The 24,830-nt window shown below is 32.8% G+C and overlaps 1 protein-coding gene across 1 annotated transcript in view; it reads right to left on the bottom strand.

Annotated features, from left to right (window-relative positions):
- LOC149786283 (uncharacterized) overlaps positions 1 to 24,830 on the bottom strand; it is a 68,183-nt gene that overhangs the window by 30,418 nt on the left and 12,935 nt on the right. The window contains exons 4-7 of the mRNA XM_089975920.1: positions 18,918 to 19,025; positions 2,796 to 2,906; positions 449 to 565; positions 28 to 141 (exon numbers count right to left, since the gene is read on the bottom strand). Coding sequence (XP_089832046.1) covers positions 28 to 141; positions 449 to 565; positions 2,796 to 2,906; positions 18,918 to 19,025 — 450 coding nt within the window. The remainder of the gene's footprint in view (positions 1 to 27; positions 142 to 448; positions 566 to 2,795; positions 2,907 to 18,917; positions 19,026 to 24,830) is intronic.

Below are 24,830 nucleotides of genomic sequence, written 5' to 3'. Positions count from 1 at the left end.
TGTTTCGTTTTATAATATATAATTTACCTGCTTTACAGAGTGTTCCATTTGTCTTATATCCTGATTTACACTGGCAGGTGCCATTACAGCCTGCATACGGGCTGGAACATCCATAGAAGGTATTGCATGATGTACCAACATCTGAAAAGTTAATGTTGATTGAAAGAATATTAACAATCAGTTTCAGATCACGATGATTCCTAATGTGTCCGGAACAGGTATACATATTATATGAAGAAAGAAAAACAGCAAGGATGTAGTAAACAAACTAGCTTAATATGACAAAAAAATAAATGTTCACATAAACACATTCGCAAAATGTGTTAGATAAAAGAACAAGCTAGATAATTTAGTTAGGCAGCATATTTTATTACATATCACCTTTCGGCTCTTATTTAGTACGATTCCTTCTTATGTTTGAAATATAGTATTGTAAATAATATTTTACCTGCTGAACAGATGGTTCCATTCTTTTTATAACCTGAGTCACATTGACAAATGCCAGCATTACAACTCGCATAAGGGTTGGTACATCCATTTGTTGTATCACATGGTGAATCAATACCTAGAAAAGATGCTTAAAATTGAGTTCTTGTAAGGGAAATTCCTCAAAAATGAATCACGAAAATGATTGTTCCTCTATTTTGGAATGGTATAAAGACTGATATATAGCAAGGTCCAGGGAAGGATTAAGCATATTGAACTTATAAAACTAGAATGAAATACCTTCATATAAACACACCCAGTAATAGGATTCTACACCTAAACTTTCTGTGACGAGTGAAGTACGGTAGACGCTGAGCTTCCTTGACAACGGCCTTTAATAGTAGAATCTTACGACATGCAGAAGGGCGAAATATGTCAATTATATCTATTCTAAATCTGTGACCGTCCATGAGCTTCATAATGGTCGAAAAAACACTGTTTGCATTACATATTCGACCTATTATTGCCTGCATAAGTGTTGGATAAAACATCGCTTGCATTATATGTTACTCCAATTGCAGAACTACTGATGTGGCAGTCGGAGAGACTCGAATCGGCCAATACATATCTAAATTTGACAACTATGCGTTATTTTGTGGTTCTTAGTAGGAAATGGTCCACGATAAGAATACTTCTGTACTTGTTTATCGTGCTTTGTTAGTAAGTATTTGTATGAGCGTTTCATAACAGCTCTAAACTGTGGGCAATATTGTATGCTCTATAAATTATTCAATATTCTGGAAGACAAAATCGGATAAAAAAAAAACAGTGAAGAGATGCTGTTGAATAGATGTCCATTTTAAAGTTACCATTTTGATCTTAGGCACCTGAATTCTGCAAATCTACTCTAATCAGTTATGCAGCTAATCGATTAGAATGCAGTTTTGGCAGTCATATTGAATTTCCGAGTGGTAACATTTTCATCAAAGAGATCATCATGGCTCAAAGCGAATGTAGATGTAGATTTTCATCATAATCCATCGTAAAGGTTTCGGAGGAAATTATAATGATTTAGCAATGTAGTATATATGCTGTTTTAGTTTACAGCTCTGATTTTGAAATAAATATATAATTATAAGTCGCCGGTGCTATTTTAGGAGTTGTGTTTTTCGAGATTTTTTGTATTGCTATGAGAACTAATAATAATAATAATAATAATAATAATATTAATAATTCATCATAAACAAAGAAGTTATTTATGCATTTTTCATGTTTATCAACTGCGGCCAGTTTTGACAGCTGGCCCATGTTTATTTCGGTCAAACTTCCAAAAAAATCCTTCTTGCCAGAATTGATTCAGTCAGTTTGGTCAATGTAGAGCAATTTGAGACATAAAGATCATTTAGATTATCGTTTACAAGTTCAACACTGATAGTCAAATTCATTTCAGATTGGCATCAGTTAAACAAAGATGAAAAGTTTTCATCCCAAAATCATTCTGTCCAAAATATTGAAAGTATGTTCAGTGGTTTTCAAGAGGTGGTGGTTTGATGATTTTCCTGTTTGGAGAGTAAGAGAATATATTTTATGGCAGATCCATATCATTTGTAAGTCTCGACATTCCAGTCAGTATTTCACAGCAGACCGTTATAAGTTGTATAAATTTGCAAAGGTCTTCATATAAGGCGATTTTCTTTTTACTTGTATGCAGTTCAGTTGAGCAATTGCGCAGAATAAATTGTTAAAATCATTTATATTTTAGTAACGGCGGTCAAATGTTGATGGAGATTCAGGATTATTTATCAAACTTTGGGAAGCCTTTGCTCCCAGATACGCACCACAAAGCTTGGTTACATTTTATATTGTAGTCTTTGAGAAGAAACATAGCAGTTACGATGTAATGTCGGTCGGCATTATGGGCAGTTTATATTGTGTGCTGGTTGTTTTAAAGAGGACATTTGAAGCTTTTATATTTTATAAATTGTAGTCCAATGTGATGGCATATCTACATAATTGTCACTTTTGTGCACACAACTTGCATTGGATTTAAGTCATTGGCAGTGCTCAAAGGTGCGAACGGAAGTGATTTAAGTAATGACATATTTATAGCCAAGGTGGCTGTAGTTGATACTTGTTTAACATATGTGTTCACAAATTAGAGTTATATCTGTGTCTATATGCTGTCTGTAAAACTAATTACAAACATGTGAATTATGACTTCACTGTATTTTGATGACAAGTTCTTTGAAGTTTTTTTTTTAAACTGAGTCATGCTGTCACATTAATCTGTACTAAAAGCTCAATAGATGAATGGATTCAACGAGCTATCAATACTGACTTTTAGGCATATATGAGAACCAATAAATTACCTGCTTTACAGAGTGTTCCACTTAAAGTATATCCTGACCTACACTGACATATCCCATTCGTGCATTCTGCATAGGGGTTAGAACATGGATTTGTTGCATTACAACCAACAGCTGAAAATAAAAATGAATATTGCCTTTATACATTGAGGGAAAAATCCAATAGGAACCAACAATATCTGGTAGAGATAAACATGATTCGTTATCCTTCCCATATGCTTGTAAATTCCATATATGCCTGCGACTGATTGCCTATAATTTATATAAACTGTTTTTGTGGAAATATTTGTTTTGATTGCTCCTGTTATGTGTATTTCTGAGTCAATCATCCTTTCAGGTCGTTATATTGACTCTCTTTAATTTCCGCCAACAATCGACTGATATCTGTTAATGCTTAAAATGCGTCAATACAGATCATCGTTTATAAAGGAAATTTATATTTTAAATGCGTTCAATTATGACAAATTCTTCACAGAATTTATATATTCATCTTGCAACTTAAATAACAATGTAGCAAGGCCTATATTAAAAGGTAAGGGTTTTGTATTTTCTAGTCTGGATGGTGTAAAATATTGTTAACATAGTCATAATAAAAAGTGAACCAGAGAATCGAAACACAACCCTACCTATCTCTATCATTACAACTATAAAAAGGAACACAATATTAACTTTCGTTTGATGTTTTGTTTATGTGAATTTTATTATATACCCTGGTTTTGAACTCAAAAGACTTTAACATGTTATATAAATTTTATACAATTGCTTGAAGAAAATTGCTATTGATTTTGCATAACGTTAGATTATATAAACACTTTTTCAAATAGTAACGTGTATTAAATATCGTTTATAAATACAACTTTCGAAACGGAACACATTGTCCCTAACCGAAGATCATTTATTAAGCTTCATAAAGTAAACTTAAGCTGAACACAAATAATATGTTTTAAATCTTGAAGTTTCATCTGTAAGATACCAGCTTGTTGCTGTTATTAGAACCTAAAAACGATCTTTCAAAGGTATGCATTTAGCACTTTGATTCCATTTAATTGCTTCCAGTTCATAATTCCAAGGTATGCATTTAGCACTTTGATTCCATTTAATTGCTTCCAGTTCATAATTCCAAGCTATGCATTTAGCACTTTGGTTCCATTTAATTGCTTCCAGTTCATAATTCCAAGGTATGCATTTAGCACTTTGATTCCATTTAATTGCTTCCAGTTCATAATTCCAAGGTATGCATTTAGCACTTTGATTCCATTTAATTGCTTCCAGTTCATAATTCCAAGCTATGCATTTAGCACTTTGATTCCATTTAATTGCTTCCAGTTCATAATTCCAAGGTATGCATTTAGCACTTTGATTCCATTTAATTGCTTCCAGTTCATAATTCCAAGCTATGCATTTAGCACTTTGATTCCATTTAATTGCTTCCAGTTCATAATTCCAAGGTATGCATTTAGCACTTTGATTCCATTTAATTGCTTCCAGTTCATAATTCCAAGCTATGCATTTAGCACTTTGATTCCATTTAATTGCTTCCAGTTCATAATTCCAAGGTATGCATTTAGCACTTTGATTCCATTTAATTGCTTCCAGTTCATAATTCCAAGCTATGCATTTAGCACTTTGATTCCATTTAATTGCTTCCAGTTCATAATTCCAAGGTATGCATTTAGCACTTTGATTCCATTTAATTGCTTCCAGTTCATAATTCCAAGCTATGCATTTAGCACTTTGATTCCATTTAATTGCTTCCAGTTCATAATTCCAAGGTATGCATTTAGCACTTTGATTCCATTTAATTGCTTCCAGTTCATAATTCCAAGCTATGCATTTAGCACTTTGATTCCATTTAATTGCTTCCAGTTCATAATTCCAAGGTATGCATTTAGCACTTTGATTCCATTTAATTGCTTCCAGTTCATAATTCCAAGCTATGCATTTAGCACTTTGATTCCATTTAATTGCTTCCAGTTCATAATTCCAAGGTATGCATTTAGCACTTTGATTCCATTTAATTGCTTCCAGTTCATAATTCCAAGGTATGCATTTAGCACTTTGATTCCATTTAATTGCTTCCAGTTCATAATTCCAAGGTATGCATTTAGCACTTTGATTCCATTTAATTGCTTCCAGTTCATAATTCCAAGGTATGCATTTAGCACTTTGATTCCATTTAATTGCTTCCAGTTCATAATTCCAACCTACGTTATAAACTTTTGATTACTGTTTCAACATTTAGCAAACTGCTCACCTCACTCTGTTTACAGATTCTGCGCCGGAATCTGGTTATATCGAGGTTGCATAATTTGTCATAGAAACCACATTCTGACAGCATATATTTATGTATGCTCAAGGATAAGATGTCGTAGTCCGCGTATTGCTTACAAATAGGTAAAATGTTTTAAATAAGCCTCACACTGAAAGTTGTTATTATTGCTGTACGCTTGCTGTTTCCATTCTTGAACTTCCTTGTTCACTCATCAAATATTGACTATGTCTGGTGATCATAGTTCAGCAATCTCAAACTTCAAATTGGTCACATGTGCTTGCATGCTTTATTGTAACTTCTTTCGCGGTTTCTTTTCAGTAGCAGGTTATGTTTCTTTTGCGTGTTATGTTCTGGTCGACTAAATACACAGTGGTTCCCATTATTAGGGATGCTAGGTCTATAGAGACTGTTCTGATACCAGTAATTATTTGATGGTGTGGCTGCTAAGTATGTATTCTTTAGTCTCAAATATATTAAAATCATGTAATCCATTTAGATTTTTTAAAACAGTATATAGCTCTTCAAATTCACTATCGTATCAGAAGAACTGTAACGTCGTTATGTTTATTAAAGTCTCAGCTTCATGATTAAAGAAAGGGTGAAATGGTTGTTTGAAACAACCACAACGTGTTAACAATAAGCTCACTTTGAAGTTACATGTTTAACAAGGCATGCAAACAATAAAACAAATGTTAGAAGATTTGTGTGAAACAACATTTTCCGTAGGCAATATGCAGACAGAAAATCTAAAAGCAAAGAATATCTAACTATATGCTGGAATAAAGTGTATTTTCCTAGCGATGCAGCTTTGATATTCCCACCCCATGGAGTATAATCTATAGACAGCTATGTGGACATTTCGCTAAAGATCATTTTAAGTGATAAAACAAGACTAACAAAGAATGGTCTCTTATAAATGAAACATGAACATTTAACATCTCAAAAAGGTATTATTCAATTTTAAAGACTAATTGATGATTACAGGTTTGAGACCAAAGGTTGCTATTTCTAAAGTTGATTTGTATTAACGCTGTTCAATATACGGAATTGTTTGAAGCAACTTTTAATGCAAACTAGCATTATGAAAATTATGTCATGTAATTGCATAAAGATTGTATAGAGATTTACAAAATATAATAAATTCTTCAAAGACCATAAGAAAAATATAGAAAATGTATCAATGATAAAGTAATACCTGTTTTGTACATCACTGTTTTTATTATTTTACCAAGTTGACGGTGGAGAATACGAAAATTGTATTTACTGAAATATTATATTCTCTCAAAAAGTTCTTTGCAGGTCTCCTGCGTTTTCTAACACTGATGAATATCATTGGTGATTGTCAGCGACTGTAGAATTATGGTTCTCTTCTGCACGCTTTTATGACGATTATTTTAGAATATAACTGTTACCCAATCCAATCCAGTGGGTCCTCAAACCATTACCTGTATCAATTGTTGCTTTATTATTAAAACTGGTCAACAAGTATGTCCTTTCTGTGGAGAGTGTACATAACTGACCTCTTGAATGTCCTCTTGAATGTTTTCATTGTGGGAATAATGAGTATACGATTGTCAGAAGAGGAGCGTATATATCTTACTGGTGTGCACACATGGGTGAGGTCAGATAGGTATGTTGGACTAGAGTCCGACAGTGAAACGTAGCACAGAGAACAAATGTTTGTGTTTGGTTCTGGATCGAATGGATAGCCAGTGTAGGGTACAGAGCAGCGGGGAGGTGTGCTCTGATCGTGGTACTCTAAGTATGATCCGAGCAGCTGTGTTTTGAACTTGTTGATGTTTCTGGAGTCGATATTGAGATGAACCAGACAAAATTGAGTTACAGTAGTCCAGTCTTGAAAGTACTAATGAACACACAAGTGTTTTAGTGGCATCAACTGAAAGATATTTGCGAATGGAGCTGATGCGTTTCAGCTCAAGATATGCAGTCTTACATATGTTCATGACATGTTGGTGCAGTGTGAGAGTACTGTCCAGAGTAACACCTAGGTTTCGTACTGATTGTGTGAATGTAATGTTGGTGTTGCTGATATTTATTGTTTGACATAAAGGATGTGAATGATAAAGTATTTGTATTGTGATCAGAATGGCCTCAGTTTTATCATCATTCATCTGCAGCTTGTTACATGTCATCCATGATTTCACATCAGCAATGCACATCTCTTCACCTTGGATGGTAGCATCAACTTCAGTTGGGTGGCTAGATTTGTATATTTGGGTGTCATCAGCGTACAACTGGTGAGACACTGGATGATGGTATATGACACTTGAGAGCGAATGAGTGTATATAATGAACAGAACAGGTCCAAAAACAGACCCCTGTGGAACACCACAACATAGATCGACTGGGCTGGAGTGTATTCCATTTGCAGATACAATTTGTGTCCTGTTGACCAAGTAGGACTTGAACCACAGTAAGGCTGTATCATGAATGCCAAATTCATGCTGGAGACGGTGAAGTAATATATCATGGTTTATTGTATTAAATGCTGCAGTCAAATAAAGGAGGGTGAGGATTGTAATCTTTCCGCTATCCAACGAAGAGAGAATGTCATTAACTACTTTTAGAAGAGCAGTTTATGGAACGTGACAGGAACGATATGCAGATTGTACATTGCTAAAAAGACTGTTTGAATTCAGATGAGGTACAAGCTGGAATAGAACAACCTTTTCTAAGATTTTTTTATATGAATGGGAGATTAGAAACTGGGCGGTAGTTGTTTAAATCGTTATGGTCTAGTGATGGTTTCTTCAGCAGAGGCTTTACAATGGCAGTTTTGAAAAATAATGGGAATTCCCCGGATGAGATGGAGGTACTAATAACATCAGTTAGTGAAGGCAATACTGGATCTAAGCACTCAAGCAGCAGTGATGTTGGAATTGGATCAAGTTCACATGATTTTGGTGCACTCTTCATCAGGATTGTACGTACGAAATCCATAGAGACAGGTTGAACTGCTGCTAATGGTTGCTGCTTAAATTCTTTATCCCAACTGTATGGTGACGACGCGTCAATTGAAATTTGGTGTCAAGCTTATCTCTAATGGTTTGTACTTTGTCACGGAAGAAATTTGCAAACATGTCCGGAAGGTCGACTGGAGAGAAGGTAGTTGGAAGTGGTGTAGATTTGTTCCTTGACATTAGCTTGTTAGTAATCTCGAAGAGCTCTTTGCAGATGGAACTTTCCATCATCTTAGTAGTGTAGTGGGCTGATTGACTTTATTTATTACATTCTTCTTAGCGGCTTCATAGACTTGCTTATGAATAGTGAGTCTGGTGGAAAGCCAAAGCCTCTCAGCTTTACGGCAGTCTCTTTTAGCAGTGCGAAGCTGTTCCCTAACAGTGCTATACCATGGAGAACACTTTTGAAATGATACTCTGCACTTGGTAGCTGGGGCATGTTTGTCGAGCAATGAGCGCAGGCGGTTATCGAATTGTTCTGCAGTAGGGGTTAAGCAAGTTGTTAGGTTTGCTTGGATGTCGTGCATTAGTTTGGTTCCTTTTATCACACGGAGGTTTCTCTTAGTAGCAGATAAAGGTGGAGGGTTAGGGACTGATACGTCAAGATGGCATATAATGCAGAGGTGATCTGATGCAAGTTCATGGGATACCAGGGAGGACCGTAGAATGTTATCATCACGTCTATGAAGAATTCAGTCTAAAATGTGACCATGTTTATGGGTGGGTTCGTTAACTGACTGTTTGAGGTTGAAAATATTAATGGAATCTATGAGTTTTGATGTATTTAGGTTTCTGGGACAGTCAAAGTGAAAGTTGAAATCTCCAAGAATAGCCAGGATGCCACCTATCGAATTTGCTTCAGTGTAAATGTGGTTTGGACTAGTTCAAATTATGCGTGGTCTAAATTTAATGTTATGATGTGATTAAGATATTTGATTATGGAATTCTTTGTGATGACAGCAATTACACCTCTACGAGAGTTACGGGGGGGGGGGGAACGATTTGATGGGGTAACCAGTAGGTGTTAGATCCGCACACTTGGGCTCATCGCCTGATGTTTTTAGCTATGTTTCTTTCAGGAAAAAGACGTCAATATTCTGGTCGTTGATAAAATTAACTATTTCTGTGCGCTTTTCCGGTGGTCCTACTGAATGGGCATTGAATAATGCAATACGCAGAGGTATCTTTTGGATAGTTGACACAAAGGTTGACGAATTAATAGGGATTTCGATTAGGTTATCTAAATTAACGATCGAATTTTTTTTAAATTGTTGATCCCAGATAACTGGAATTCTTATTCCTGTTCTACGGCGGCCAGCTTTCAAATAACGTTTCTTTTTTAGCTTCTGTTTACATTTGGGTAATGATGAATGTAGTCCCAGTTCGTTTAGTCTAGAGCACAATGTAGTGTGGAGAGCCAAGGAGTGGTCATTTAAAGCAATTATTGAGGGTCCATCATAGCATAAACAGGTTGACTGGCGAGCAACAGTGGAGCAAGACGCCTGAGAAAAAGTCTAATTGTTCTCATTTCCAAAACAAGGAGATGAAAAACACATACGAATTGAACAGCTAATACATAATAAACACAATAACGTAGATCAAGACAGGCAACAAGCACAAATATCATGAAAACGGCACTAATGATAGTGGCCAGCTTGTTTTTTTAAACCCAAAATAAAAAATTAAATTATATATATATATATATATATATATATATATATATATATATATATATATATATATATATATATATATATATATATATATATATATATATATATATATATAGTCTAAATTATTACTTGAATAGCACAACACGTATTACGAATATATAGGTTTAACTTCTGTTCAAGGACGCAACAAAATAAAGCATGGATCAACTATTTCAGTTATTAAAAATATAAAAAGAACGGAACAATAAAATATAAAATAGGTCCGACGTTTAGGACATGAAAGTGTAATTATAAGTGGTTACCGACGTAATTTTACAAAAGACATGTTGTTTACTGATTGGAATTGATAAATAACGAGAATCTTGAATGAAATTGTATTAGGACAAGTTGTCACAGTACGACGATTTGCACAGGATCAGTTGTACAAGATTGACAAAATTGTATTAAGAGAAAAGGAAATACACGTGTCGATGAAACGGAGAGAATACGTTGATTCCTTTAACAGATGAGAAGTAGCTGTAACATTGTGCATCCAACTGAAGTGGATACTCCTCAAGGTCAAACCGAGTACATCAATTTGTGACTTCAATGTTTAAAGTATCGCCTATTAACAAAGTAGAGTCCTCCATCATAGACGATGATAATTATGAGTATAATAACAAACTCTTGGATAACAATAGTATCAATGACCAACGACGGAAAGCTGTTATGTTTTCGTCTTCCCTTTATCTTGAAATGTTTGAAAACAGAGAATGACACGTGTCTGAGAAATGTCGTAAATACTGATAAAAACGAGATTTGACATTTTTCCGTTTTTAAATGTTTTTAGTAAGTAAAACGAGCCCTAAATAAATAGATCATTGGTGAATTAGATATCAGTTATAACGATGCTTAAGCTACAATAATGTTAGAAGGCAATTTAATATTAAATCCTTTCATTAGATAATTTAGTACTGTGTGATATCATAAGTAAATCGTGGAAAACCAATTAACCAGAGGTATAATCATTTGTAAAGATGAATGCAATTAAGTTGTAATATAATGGAGAAAACAGTATTTCAAAAGAAAAGAATTAAACAAAACTTGCACCAACATATACAAAGAAGTGCTCATTGTATTTTCAAAATGTAATTTTCATAATTATTTAACTGATATAATAGTAGTATAGTAAAAATGACTACATTCATTGATGAAGGGCATCAATCAGTGAAAAAGAAAATCAACCGATTTTATTCTCGCCTTCCAAAGAGAAAACGTATGTGAATACTTTATGAAATAGAATGAAAAGAGATAAAGTAAAATAAAATTTAAGGATTCATTGAAAAAGATAATAAATTTGTATAGCGTCTACACCAGAAATGGTCAAGATTTGCATGAATGTTCTGAAGTATAGCAATAATTAAAATATAATAATTAGTAGAGTGATATATTTTAGTTCGAAGCAAGGTCAAATATTTTTTTTCTTTTGCATTTAAACAAGTGATATCTTCAAAACAGGAGCACATTTAGAACTATCTACAATCTAGCATCACTGGACAAAATCTTCATACATAATAAACATAGGCCAGATAAAAAAGAATGCCCAATATGATGCTTGCTTTATTGCACAATGCATTAAGACATGAAATAAATACAAACTGAATATTTGACGCAGATGAATTATCAGTTCACTTACAAACATACTGACCTATTAGATGAATATCGCATATACAATTGCCACAATATGTAAAGCCAAACAAGCTGAACAAAGATAAACTAATAACAATAATGTTAGAAAATTTGTTTGTTTTTTTCTCCCTCAAATATAACCTTAAGACCTATGAACATAAGTTTAACTTACATGCAATACAAATATAATATACTGATAAATGTAAATAAATGTAATGCCTGCAAATAATTATGATACTAAATGATTATGAGGTTCTAGATGAAAAAAATTAAATATAATTATTGTGGGATTGATAGTTTCATTAATTGTATGATTAAGTGACATTAAATGATCATAAGAGAATGTATAGTCGGAAAAATTGTTCGTGTGTGTGTTATTTATTGCGATTTTGAATGTATTCTAAACCACATTAAATTATAAAGAAACTAGCGATGACTCATGGACAAAACTATGAAAAAACAGCAGCAGCCAAGGTTAATTTTCAGAGTTCTTCAAAGATAAGGCAGTACATAACTGTTATGAAACTAATAGTTACCTATAAAAGATTACGTTGAGGCATTTTTGAGTATTTAACAGTAGTAACATAGTTAATTTATATAGAAAGTAAACAAACGCTGCAGAAATATCTTTTACAAAAGAAAATATATAAAACATAAAGGTTTAACCAACTAATTCCATAATTATGAAAAGAATGCTGCATACATTGTCACCAACAGTGCCAATTAGTCCAGCAAATTATGTGATTTTGCCCATTACATTAATAATTATAGAGTTCTTTCGCAAACTTAATGTAACATCAATTAAAATAACAACAATACATGCTATGTTTATTGTCACGTTATAAGTAAGGAACAATAGCAGATTGCAACATGTAAATGCTAGAACCTGAGGTTAATTATTCGCTTCATAAATGTTGCGAGTGTAAGCCGATATCAAAAAGACGGATGGGAAGCCAGTTGTATATAACATGGCCATATGAAATTGTTACTGGCGCCTTATTTGGCTGAGTGCGATTCACAGGTAAGTGGCATGAATTGCCGGTGTTGGCTCAAAAGAAATATCAAGTGTGGGCCGTAAATCCACCCCTGACAGAATGCCGGGGCAGTGGCAAGGTCTGCTAATTATGTAGACCATGGGTGAATCGACATCCACTCGGAATTGAGCAAGGCGTGGCCACCATTGGAATCGCATGTTTAAATCTAGTTTCTTGAAACTAAACGTCAGTAGTCGCTAAATCATCTTGCGGGAATTACATAAGGAAGTTATAAGCTACTACGACGGCATTCGAAATTGGAGGGAAACATTGTTATTCTGGGAATTACAAAAGAACTTCGGAAAGGAAGCTTTTAGAGACCAGAGGAGTTGTAGGAGACAGAAAAGAGAAATACCCTGGTACAGTTGGTCCCGAGTCACTGGGAGACAAGAGAAGGAGAGAACGGAAGTGGAGGAAGTGGAATGTTGAAGGACGTGGTTGTTTAACTGAAGGGGTACTGGGTACCAGTCAAGAAATACTACAGATGAGTAGAAACACAGGACAGGAGGAAAATCTATCACACTAAGTCAGATGATGAAATAGGCCATCACTTGGTCGACTGAAAGACGAGTGAGAGGGTTTGAATATTGAAGTTCATTGAGGAAGGACTATCTGTCATTGAATGGCATTAAATTTGTTGTTTATGTGAATTTCACATTTTGTGTATTCAGTAATTTAACTGTCGGCATCGCTGACGCGGGGGGGGGGGGGGGTTCGGAGCTTTGCATCTCTATAACTACTTCAATTTCTAACAAAAACGAGCCACTGTGGGTCTTCTGTAATAATTAAAGATAATACTGGGAGCACCCCACCCCAACCTAAAGTAGTCTACGATGAGATCCCGTTACATTTATTCTTAATTAATCGGGTTACGACATTAACTTATAAAATTATTAGCTAAACTTATTTTGATAACCAACTGTGGAACAATTCCAAATAATGATGTAAACAGTATTTCGAGGAGTACAGAATGTTGTGGGTGATTTTTTGAAAAAGATAACAAAAGGTTTTTCTTTTGAAAAGCGTCCAATTAGCTATGTCGATTGTGAAATGTTTACGGTTATTTATTAAATAAATATTCACAAGTATAGGTGTTTATAAAACGTTTGAAACAAAAAAAAAAACTCTTGAATGGAATGGGGAACCAATATTTTATGGAAATGCGTTTACCTATATGAGTGTATTGATTACTCTAGTAGGTCCAACGAAATTAAAATTCAAATAGAATACAATATTAGAAAATGTATGTCTTAGAGATGAATTGTAAAGGGTGATGCCATCTTAAAAGCAAACGATACCATGAAACATTTTATATTGACATGTCTGGCTGAACTTGACAATTGTTACTTTAAAAACAATACATTTTAAGTAATCTTGATAGTGAATTTAGAACAGTTCGTATACTTAATTGTAAAAAAGAGACATGCTATTTTCATAGCGCTCGATGATTAACATGTGATGATTGTTTAAAGATAGTAGAAGTAGAATTTGGATTATTAATGGATTATGACATATTGATTGAATTAAGAAAAAGAGGAGGAGTATATATGCTAAATCTTGTCTTCACTACTATATCGATGATGAATGTCATGTTTGAAATAATGCAGGATATGATAGGTCAAAACAAAGATCATTTACTAATATAAGTTAAGGCCCATGAACTTTATAATAGGTCCGTACGCATGTCAAAGCATTTAGCTGTGGTAACCAAACAACAAATCAAAATTACAAATAAATTGCTGTCTAGGAACGATGATAACAGTGTGTGGCATTTTACAAATATATCTAAAGGTACAAAGATATTTAGATGACTGTTGTGAAACTTACCCTTTAGTATCAGAAAAATAGTAACATGTTGTAAGCATCAAAGTTGAAGAACTCTTTGATCTAAAACATTCAACGTAGTCAAACAGTAAATTAAATACAATTTCAAGACAGAGGAAACCAATGATCTTGAAAAGAAATGTTTTGAACAATAATGAATGTTAATTTCATGGAACATATATATAAGATGATTATTGTAAATATATGTTCAGAGGAAATACAATTTCAATACCTGAAAAAATTAACACTTAAAAGGAAAATCATTTTGACTAAGAATTGTTTTAGTAAGCATCAAACAAGTACAAATTAAAGGAACCTAACTTAAGAAATTTTGTAACATCATTTATTGCTAAAGCTATTTTTATTTTATAGACCATAGTTTAATGTTTTACCACAGTGTCTGATTTTACTTAAGCTGAATATAACATAAATAAACCCATAGCTAAACAGGAATCATTTTATTTGCTTCTTTGTCTTTTTTACTTATTTAGTATGTCACAAATGAAATTAAAAAAATCTTTCAAGATGTTAACTCTCACATTACTATTGTATGTGTCATCTTGTTGCTCGCCAACTAATGTATGTGTGGCTTCTCTCATCTGTTACCTAATATATTACTTTGAGAGTAAAACATGTTGGTGATCGTTCCACTGATATTGATAGAGAACCACCTACTTGATTATTTATGCCACAAGAAGAAAAACACGGGTACTGTAGCTGTATTGGAAGTAATTACTTTTTAAAAAATAAAAACAACAAAAACATACCATGAGAATCTTAATTTAAAAAAAAGTTGTCATTAGGTGACAGGCCAAAACAAATTTTAAAAGGAAAGGTCTGATAGTGGCTATTTCTTTCACAGCTATCGGTATGATAGTAGTAACTCCTATCGTAACCACATAAAATGATTAACAGTAAAATGGCGGTCGTGGTCGAGGTAACATTAATGAGGTGTGAAAATAATGGCCGGCAATTCGTTTGAATTAACTAAATATGCTGTAGCAGCGATACGTGGTGTAATTCGATAATACGCTGGCTTTTAAATTTACCAAGAAAAGTATTTCTTTCATCTGCTAATAATGGCATTTTGTTCTTTCTTACATCTTACATTAATTTACTTCATCTTTGAGGTTGTCTAAAAGGTATATTTATAATAGCAAAAAGTGATTTTATTGATTAGCTAGGTAATTAATTTATTTTTAAAAGGAAATTGCAGCAGCTCCTGCAACGATTTACACTCTACTTAACGCTTGCCTATAATATGTATGATTTATATCAGTTAAATTTGTTAGTTGCAAATATTATTATTGATAATGTGGGTTGTCTGAATACTATCCTGTTTTGGTCATAGTTCTATTAATTCACAACCAGTAATCTGTCAGTGTTTATAGGCTGCTGATGGTATATTCTTTATCAAGTTTGCTTGTAGATTGTTAATATAACCTATTATGATATTCAGTTCCATCACTATTATCACTGGATACTACAAAACAATATACAATCGCCACAAACTGCAATGTGCAATCTAACTGTTTAAAGGAGATATGACTTTGAAAGCTTCATGCGTTGTTTTCATCCGATTTATAACTTTGTCTATATAATCATAATACTTAAATGTTTTAGATTTGAACATTAGTACCAAATAAATAAAAGCTATTGATTCTTCTGGTTTGGTTTTGTGTCCCTAAAAATGAAATTTCGATGATTTTCGCTAAGGTAGGGTTGGTCGTTTTGATATCTGTAATAGATACTACCTTGTGAAATCATGTTATTCCTCCCATTTAGATATATCCAACAATAATGGGGTGAAATAGGAACGATTTTAGAAATTATGTAAAATTTTCTAGATTTATTATATTATGTGCTGGATGAAACGTTTCCCGTATGATGATTGTATTTAGCGTTCAGCGGACAGTTTTCTTATTGGAGAGTATTGAAACTTATATATTAATGTAACTAATTCGGGTGTACTACTGAATGATAAATGCCAGTAAGCTATTCGGCATATTTATATTGCTATCCATACTGCCCAGTTTCACTGATTCTGTCACAGTTTCATAACATATCGTGCCCTGTGTCCAACAACTGTGGAATCTCTGTCAAAATTAATAGTGTATATTATGAAAACGTGTACTGGCTTGTACTTAAAATAGTCATGCTGGTTACTTGGCATGCACTCTACATTATAGTTTAATAAAACTGAGGGATATCGCTTCTTATAGTTTCTGTGTATTGAAGTGTTGCTCATAGACGTTTATCAACCACTGGTCCATGGTTTGTTTTTCATGAATCGTTGACAACCACTGGACCAGGTCTATTTCTTCACTGGCTGTTTCTCTCCTACAATCGGACGATAACTGGAGCAGGTTTTGTCGGCTACTGACATGAATCTTTTCATACATGTTTGAAGACAACTGGCCTAGAGTTGTTGTTTTCTTTTCTTCATACAAATGTGAAGATCACTGCCCCACGTTTCTCATACAAATTATGAAGGCTAGAGATCCATGTGACAAAGGATTTTTCATAACAGTTTGGCAACCTTTGGTCCAGGTTTTTCTGAAAAACACTGTACAACTACTGACCAGTGGTTTTCATACTATTTTGACGACCAGTTTGTCAGGTTTTATCACAACAAATTGACTATCACTGGGCCATGCTTTTAATAACATTTGGACGACCACTGACCAGGTCGTTGAGAAAATATAGATGCCATCTGGGAAAGGATTCCTGATACAAATATGATGATCATTCGACCAAGTGTCCATTCATAAAATTTGAAATCCACTGGCCTAGTTATTTTTATAAAATGTTAACATACACTATCCCAGGTTCTTTTCCGACAACGTCGAATGTCGTTTGTCTATGTGGCCCAGACGATTATTTCCTAAAACGTTGGAGACCACTAACCCCTGTTTTTCTCAAAAAGAAATCAACGACTTCTGGCCAGGGCGTTTCATGTACTTTTGATGGCCACCAGCCCAATGTTTCTTCTGGTCTGTTTTATTGATACACTGTTCAGGATTACTGTGCATTTAAAAGTATATTTCTTCTACTAAGAGGTTTAGGTGACCAAGGGTTTATTTACGTAAATTTTGGCGACCAAAACTCCAAATCCTTTTAAATAGATTTGTAGATTAGTCGGTAAATTTGCTTTATTATATAAAATTGGAAACAGCAGTGTCCCACCTTTCATAGTGAAACGTTGAGAATTAGTAATCCAGATGAATTTTTTAATACATTTTGATGCCTAGTCAGCCAGGCTTTTCTAAACGTTTAAGGCCATTGGAATAGATATCCCAGACCTGTTTCAAAATTTGTTAAGAACAATAATAACATTCTGAGGAATTATGAATATGTCATATTTCAATGTTGGTGAGAGTATATTACCTTAATTCCTCACATTTTATTAATATAGTCAATGTAAATCACTGGTCAAATGTGGTAAATACCTCTCATATAATATACCTTTTAACTTAAGAAAGCATTTAGTGGAACTAAGATGTTAATGACTAAAACAGGAAGAAAGGAAAAATTGGATAGAGCGTTCAAATATTGGGAACAGTACAGGTGAATAAATATTTATATAATAGTGGACGAATTTCATTTTGTTTGTTTTTGCCCAGAATATGATATTATTTAACGACAATATCTAAATAATATATAGTATGTGCAGCCAAACGTATGGCTGGCAAGGATGCTGCATAATTTATCACACTACTTGTACAGATCATTTGCGAGGAGAGAGGATCTTTTTTCATCCGAGTAAAATCACGTGAAAATGTTCCTTTTCGGAAATAATTGTTAACATTAGTGTAGAAGTAAATCAAGAAATTATATCTTACCTGAATTCAAAACAATGCGGTGCACCAATTGTTTATTATCATAAATATAATTTAGCATCAGTGACCTAAGGTGAAGAGAGAGGCTGGGTTGAAGATCGAAGGTTAGAGGATAAAGGTTAAGTGGCCCATAATTCGTAAACAGAACACTATTGAATGAATGTGCAATAAATCCAATAGTATTTCATTGTTTCATTTTTCGAAGTATGTATTGATGGGTGTACAACTGTTGAGAACACATAACACCTTATTACAAGCACAAAATGTCAATTACGATTGCGAAAAAATCTCAGGATAATGACATTTTCTTAATTATAAAGATGTTATAAATCAAAATATTAGTATGCTACAATTTAGTATGGAAATATCAGCACAATTAATGCACACAATCATAGCTATAAGCTATTGTTTAATAAATAATCCTATCCTTTTTTGTGAAAATGGTTTCGCAGAGTTTCTTTTATCGCTAATTCCGGTAGAAATGCATCATTGTATTGGGTGCTTGTGATCAAAGGCAACCTAGGTTACGTCAAGATCAAAATACATCAATAAATAGCCTTTCCAGTACGTTTCTATTTTTAACCTTATTTAAATTGCATTAATTACATAATCCTGTAGATATCAAGTATATTGTTGCTTACAGCGATATCTAAAAATACCACATTATCGCATAGTTTACTATAGGTATAGTAATGGGATCGTTTACTCGTAAGTATCAGAAAACAATTTCTAAAAGCAATCACTATTTTGCTCTCTTACACACAAACGGGGTTAATATGTTTAGAACGCTGTATAACGATATTAAAATTCTCGACAGTTTTCATAGCTACTTACCAATTGCGCATTTGCAAACACACGCCCCTAAATTAGAGCAATCCAAAGGAGTCCAGGAACTAGTAACATGCACACCAGTACAGTAGTATCCGGGAGAAAATACTGCATCTGAAACATTATTGAAAATAGACAACGAATGAATGAACAAAAATAAACCCTGATTTGTTTTTATTCGCTTCAGTTTATGCTGAATTCAGAAATATGATTACAATGCAAATATGATATGAAAAGATTCCTTGACGTACATAGGTTTTCTAAACATCTATAGCACTGGAAGATTAGAAAGTTATTTGTTTAATGCTGACCACTGAACAGATAAAATAAAAGGGGTAATTTTAAATGTAATAATTACCCGCAAAAACATGGTAAAGCATACCAGTTCATGTTGTGCTGCATGAAAGACTTGCAAAATAAGATATCTGAAGAAAGTGGAATTGAACAATTTCAAATTCATACCAACATTTCGTCCCAATACGATGCTGTACTTATTTATAAGGATAGTGATTTCTTATTTATTTAAGCTGATAGAAAATTGGCAGTATCAAAATTTATTTAAGACCAATGGCGCCTACCTTTAAAGGAAAAAAATGTTTGTCTCCAATGGTCAACTTCTCAAAACAGTCATGTCTTAGTAGAACACAAACTACTGTAGCTGACCGTATTAAACGGCTTTGCAGAAAACTAAATCCACAACCATTATCACAGATGTTTTCCACTGGTGATTTATTCAAAGCTCAAATCTTAATAAAATTAATATTACTAAAACGTATGGCAGTTTCTGCACTACAATAAACTTCAGTAAAAAAATAAGACATAGAGCAATCTATATATATATATAAGCTAGCGAGGAAACAGATAGTTTTAAATAACTAAAGGAAACAAGAATATACCAGTAAATGGAAAACAAATGCCATAATTCGTGTTCAAATCGAGTTGTCGATGAAAAGCTCTTTTTATAATGCAGTAACAACACTATTTTTATTATGATTTCACATTTATAGTAATTGTGTATGCCAAGTGTAAATCCATCACTTTTTAATTTTCTTTGCAATTGAATAAGCAAACTTTGTACATATCGTTTTTGTCATTCAAATTGTAGATTCTATTGCAAACTTTCTTTCATCGTTAATAGTCATTTATTTAAGCAGTTTTTCTTATTTAATACACTAAACTCTGTCAATTGGTACGATTTAGCCACTCTTTAAATTCCTCGAACGTTTTCTTTTCGATTGAGGGATGTCATATCACTTGTCTATAGCAGTGTTACAACTTATTATGATCCTTCATGTGACTAAACGTTTTTTGTCAAGACATGACTACACAGAATATCTGTATTATGTATGAATAGTATCATTGTATTATCGTATTTGCTTTTAAATACGGTGTAGCATCATCCGCTTTTACCCACTTTTTCTCTAACCTGTATGATAGTAGTATTTAGATTATATATATATATATATATATATATATATATATATATATATATATATATATATATATATATATATATATATACACACACACACATATATACATACATACATGTAGGTATTATGTCCTTGATACTAGATCAATGCATTGTTTCTTGACACAGTGTAACTATCTTCCTGAGATTTTCTATTTGTTTCTCAACCACTGAATTATTCGTGAATTTAAATAGGTATGTTTTAAGTCAGAGTTTTGACTTCAGTCTCATCCAAATTTTATGCATGATTTTACCCACGGTAGCTCTTCAAACATGATTTTACCCATGGTAGCTCTTCAAACATGATTTTACCCATGGTAGCTCTTCAAACATGATTTTACCCATGGTAGCTCTTCAAATATGATTTTACCCATGGTAGCTCTTCAAATATGATTTTACCCATGGTAGCTCTTCAAACATGATTTTACCCATGGTAGCTCTTCAAACATGATTTTACCCATGGTAGCTCTTCAAACATGATTTTACCCATGGTAGCTCTTCAAACATGATTTTACCCATGGTAGCTCTTCAAACATGATTTTACCCATGGTAGCTCTTCAAACATGATTTTACGCATAGTAGCTCTTCAAACATGATTTTACCCATGGTAGCTCTTTAAACATGATTTTACCCATGGTAGCTCTCCAAACATGATTGAACCCATGGTAATTCTTCAAATATGATTTTACCCATGGTAGTTCTTCAAACATGACAAATCTGTGCACCTTTTTTGACTTTCAAAAGAAAATTGAGGTAATGATTAATGTTTCTTTAATGTATCATATATTTGTTCTTGTTTTCCAGTGTACACGTTAGATTTTGGCACAGCTTGCCTACAACTCTTGCAATCATTTATCTAGTTCTATTGCTTGTGGGATATACTATTTTCATTTGGTTTATGCTGATTTTGAGCAAGGGGTAGTTCATGAAATGGGCATGAAAATGTGTTGGTATCTCCAAATTCAGCTTTAAATCACACCGTTCATTCACATGTTAACAGGCATTCTCAAACTGTGTAATACCGTCATCATTTGCCGATCTGAAGTGTTTTGGTCACTAATTATTAATTGAGTAGTGCACCATTCTCGTAGAAAATGAAATATGGTGTAATTAATTCTTAGAGGTATGAATCATTGGTTATAATATTAGCATAGAATGTTTAGGCTTAAATAACCCGAGTCTTGTGTCATTGCTTTTGATTTTTCCCAAAAGGCTAAAATTACTGCCTGCATACAGAATTCGAACATGATGATTAAAGTATATTTTCTTACAATCCCGCTTTAGGTCCATTTATCTCACGAAAATATTCAGAAAGTTTGCATTTACTTTCTTACTTCAGCCCAGAAATACATGTGTTGTACACAATGTCAGTTAATCACACACACACACACACACACACACACACACATATATATATATATATATATATATATATATATATATATATATATATATATATATATATATATATATATATATATATAATAATGATAATAATAATAAATCCAGGCTTCAATACTAGTGAATGAATTTTATTAGAGCACATTTGTGTTTTCAGAGAAAATAATCGCTTAAATTCATCAATTTAAAGAAATAAATTCCAGCCCAAAACGAATTACTGGTCACAACATACAATATAACTTCATTGTGCAAGATCTTTATAGCAAAAATGAATTTTCGCTTCAGTGACAATATTATATAGTCCTCTACTTGACCTCGGGTCATAATGACAACACATAACTTGGATAATGTCAGGTAAACCAGGTTAATTACAAAAACCTAGAAATAGACCCCAGTAAATATATCTACTTCTATTAATAATGATCCTAATATTAAACGCATACACATAAATAATAATGTTGAATGTATTAGTTCATTTCACGTCAAGCAGAAAATAAACTAGATTTTACACAAGGTTAAGTCCGGCATGTAATGTTGCATTACAAAAACGTGTAATAAAATAAATAAAAATTGAAATAAACATAACTAACAAACAAGGCAAATTAAATATACATAACAAGATATATATATATATATATATATATATATATATATATATATATATATATATATATATATATATATATATATATATATATATATATATATATATATATATATACCTTGTTATGTATATTTAATTTGCTGTTGTTGTTGTAGGGTTTAACGCTGTTTTTATTTAATTTGTCTTGTTTGTTATATATATATATATATATATATATATATATATATATATATATATATATATATATATATATATATATATATTGTTTTCTTTACGTAATTGTTAATATTGGTGCTTACTGATAATGTATTGGTGACCTAATCCCTATATGGCATGTACCAGTTATCTATTTTAACTATGTGCAGCTGATAAAATCATTCAATCTCTTATGGTCTTAAGGTTAACAACGTCATAAAACAAGTAGCCTTGTTGCGAGTTGATGAAATTATGCTATTTATATATGAGAACATAAATATCCTATACCTACGACAACGATACATGAATTCTCGCTTGTTTCATATTAGAAGACTTATACTGGCACACATTTTCTATCACAGATGAAATGAAGCTTAAGAAATGGACTCAAACTGGAGCGTTTCCAAAAGACACAGATTCTATAGAAAGTCGTTGTAACTGCTTATGAGAATCAAGTGAATTTGTAGTTAGGACATGACAATATGAAAAGAAATGTTTTGAATAGCATTCCGTTCAGATCATAAACATGGAATTATAATCAATTATGTAATTGAGATAAAAATATATAGGCATTTTCTTAATTGTTTGTGAAGTATTTTCCATCTATGACATGTTATAACTGCTATATTACATTCCTAAACTGTTAAAAATATAACACAGCATCAACCTATCTTTCTATCTTTCTTGAAGTAGTAGTCGTAAAAATTACATAGTGTGTTGAATTGGCAGTTTAACACCATATATGGTAAACGCTGGCAATCGTTATCTGATATGTTACAGACATCTATATTTAAGTAAACAGTTTCTTTGTATGGTACGAAAGTTTAATTGAATCCATGTATTAATATCATAGTGCAGATGTCTTTCACAAAAGTAGTGTTTTTCAGCAACCCAATGTACAGTAATTCTTTAAGTTTGCCATCATTTACTGTTTGGACAAACTGCTGTACATCATAGTACAAGAACCAAAATCTATGTACAAATCCAATAGTCTGTTAAACCTTGAAATCCTTGCTAATGAAATAAGTTTTTCATTGCTATTTGGTGTGATATTTACTTCATTCGCCTAGATCAATATTTTTGCAAGCGTCTTGAGTTGCAGATAACTATAACATGAAATTATATGAATGAGTAGTGGGACTGAGATTAAAGATTTATATTTCAAATTGCAGCCTATATACGTGGGCAGAACGTTGGTAATTTTCTGCTATATGACCCCGGTATTTCATTCTCATGTATCATACCTTACACTCACAAATATGACATTTAATCATATAGTTAAATGGGTCTCGTCTTAATCTATGCAAACTATAAGTTTTGCATTGTTACTTTAGTTGTGGACTATTTTCGCAGTCCTAAGAAACAATCGGTACTTCTGCAAATATTGTAAATGAAAATGACATGTGCGCATCAGCTTTTAACGTTTAATACTTACTGGTTTAATTTGTAGCATTATTTAGCAGTTATTTTATGGTGAGTGGAAAGTTAACGACGTCTACGGTATGATGGTACTTGTATCAAGTAGTCTAAACTATAATATTGTATTTTTTAATCTGATAATTGTTCAGACGTAATGGCATAAGTTCAAACATGTTTACAGTTGTATTTTATCTCACCATCTTTACTTTTTAATTTACTTTATGATTATGATACCAATTGGGATTACTCTTTTACCCCAACCTACTATTATTTTTCGCTTGATCAAATAAAATCAGAGATTTTTCTTTTTTGTCATGTTATATGTACAAATTCATTTGTCTTAAACTATTTCATTTGCATTTATATATATCAAACAAATAAACATCTGTCTGTTGCATTTTTCACTTTTATGGAAATGTGTTCCGATCTAACCCATTCAAATACATCAATACATGATTTCCGTACTTCGATTGACAACTCTCTGCTTGCAGTATATTTCCTGGCCAAATTTGGTATGCAAATTATCGAGCAAACCCTCAGTTACATCATATATTTCAAATATGTTCATTGTCTTAATAGGTCTTGTTCACGGGCCTTGTTCACCGGTGAATTTATTTAAGCGCACTTTTCCAATCGTTGACCTCTCCATAATCAGGATAGCTAAGTGTAGCTGAACCTTCTTTGCACCATCAAATTGGCGGCTGTTTCGAGTTATGACTTTTTTCAAGTAGGTTTCAGTGTCTTTACAAAATTCATATAAGTTTGGTTGCAACCATAAAATTTGTATTCGTTTCAGTTTCCCTTAGATATTTCTCTAACAGTTTTTTAT

This window comes from Sinohyriopsis cumingii, chromosome 12 (genome assembly GCF_028554795.1).
Source record: "Sinohyriopsis cumingii isolate HCF-2022 chromosome 12, ASM2855479v2, whole genome shotgun sequence".
NCBI classification, from domain to species: domain Eukaryota; kingdom Metazoa; phylum Mollusca; class Bivalvia; order Unionida; family Unionidae; genus Sinohyriopsis; species Sinohyriopsis cumingii.
This window is presented reverse-complemented; position numbering and strand designations above follow the sequence as displayed.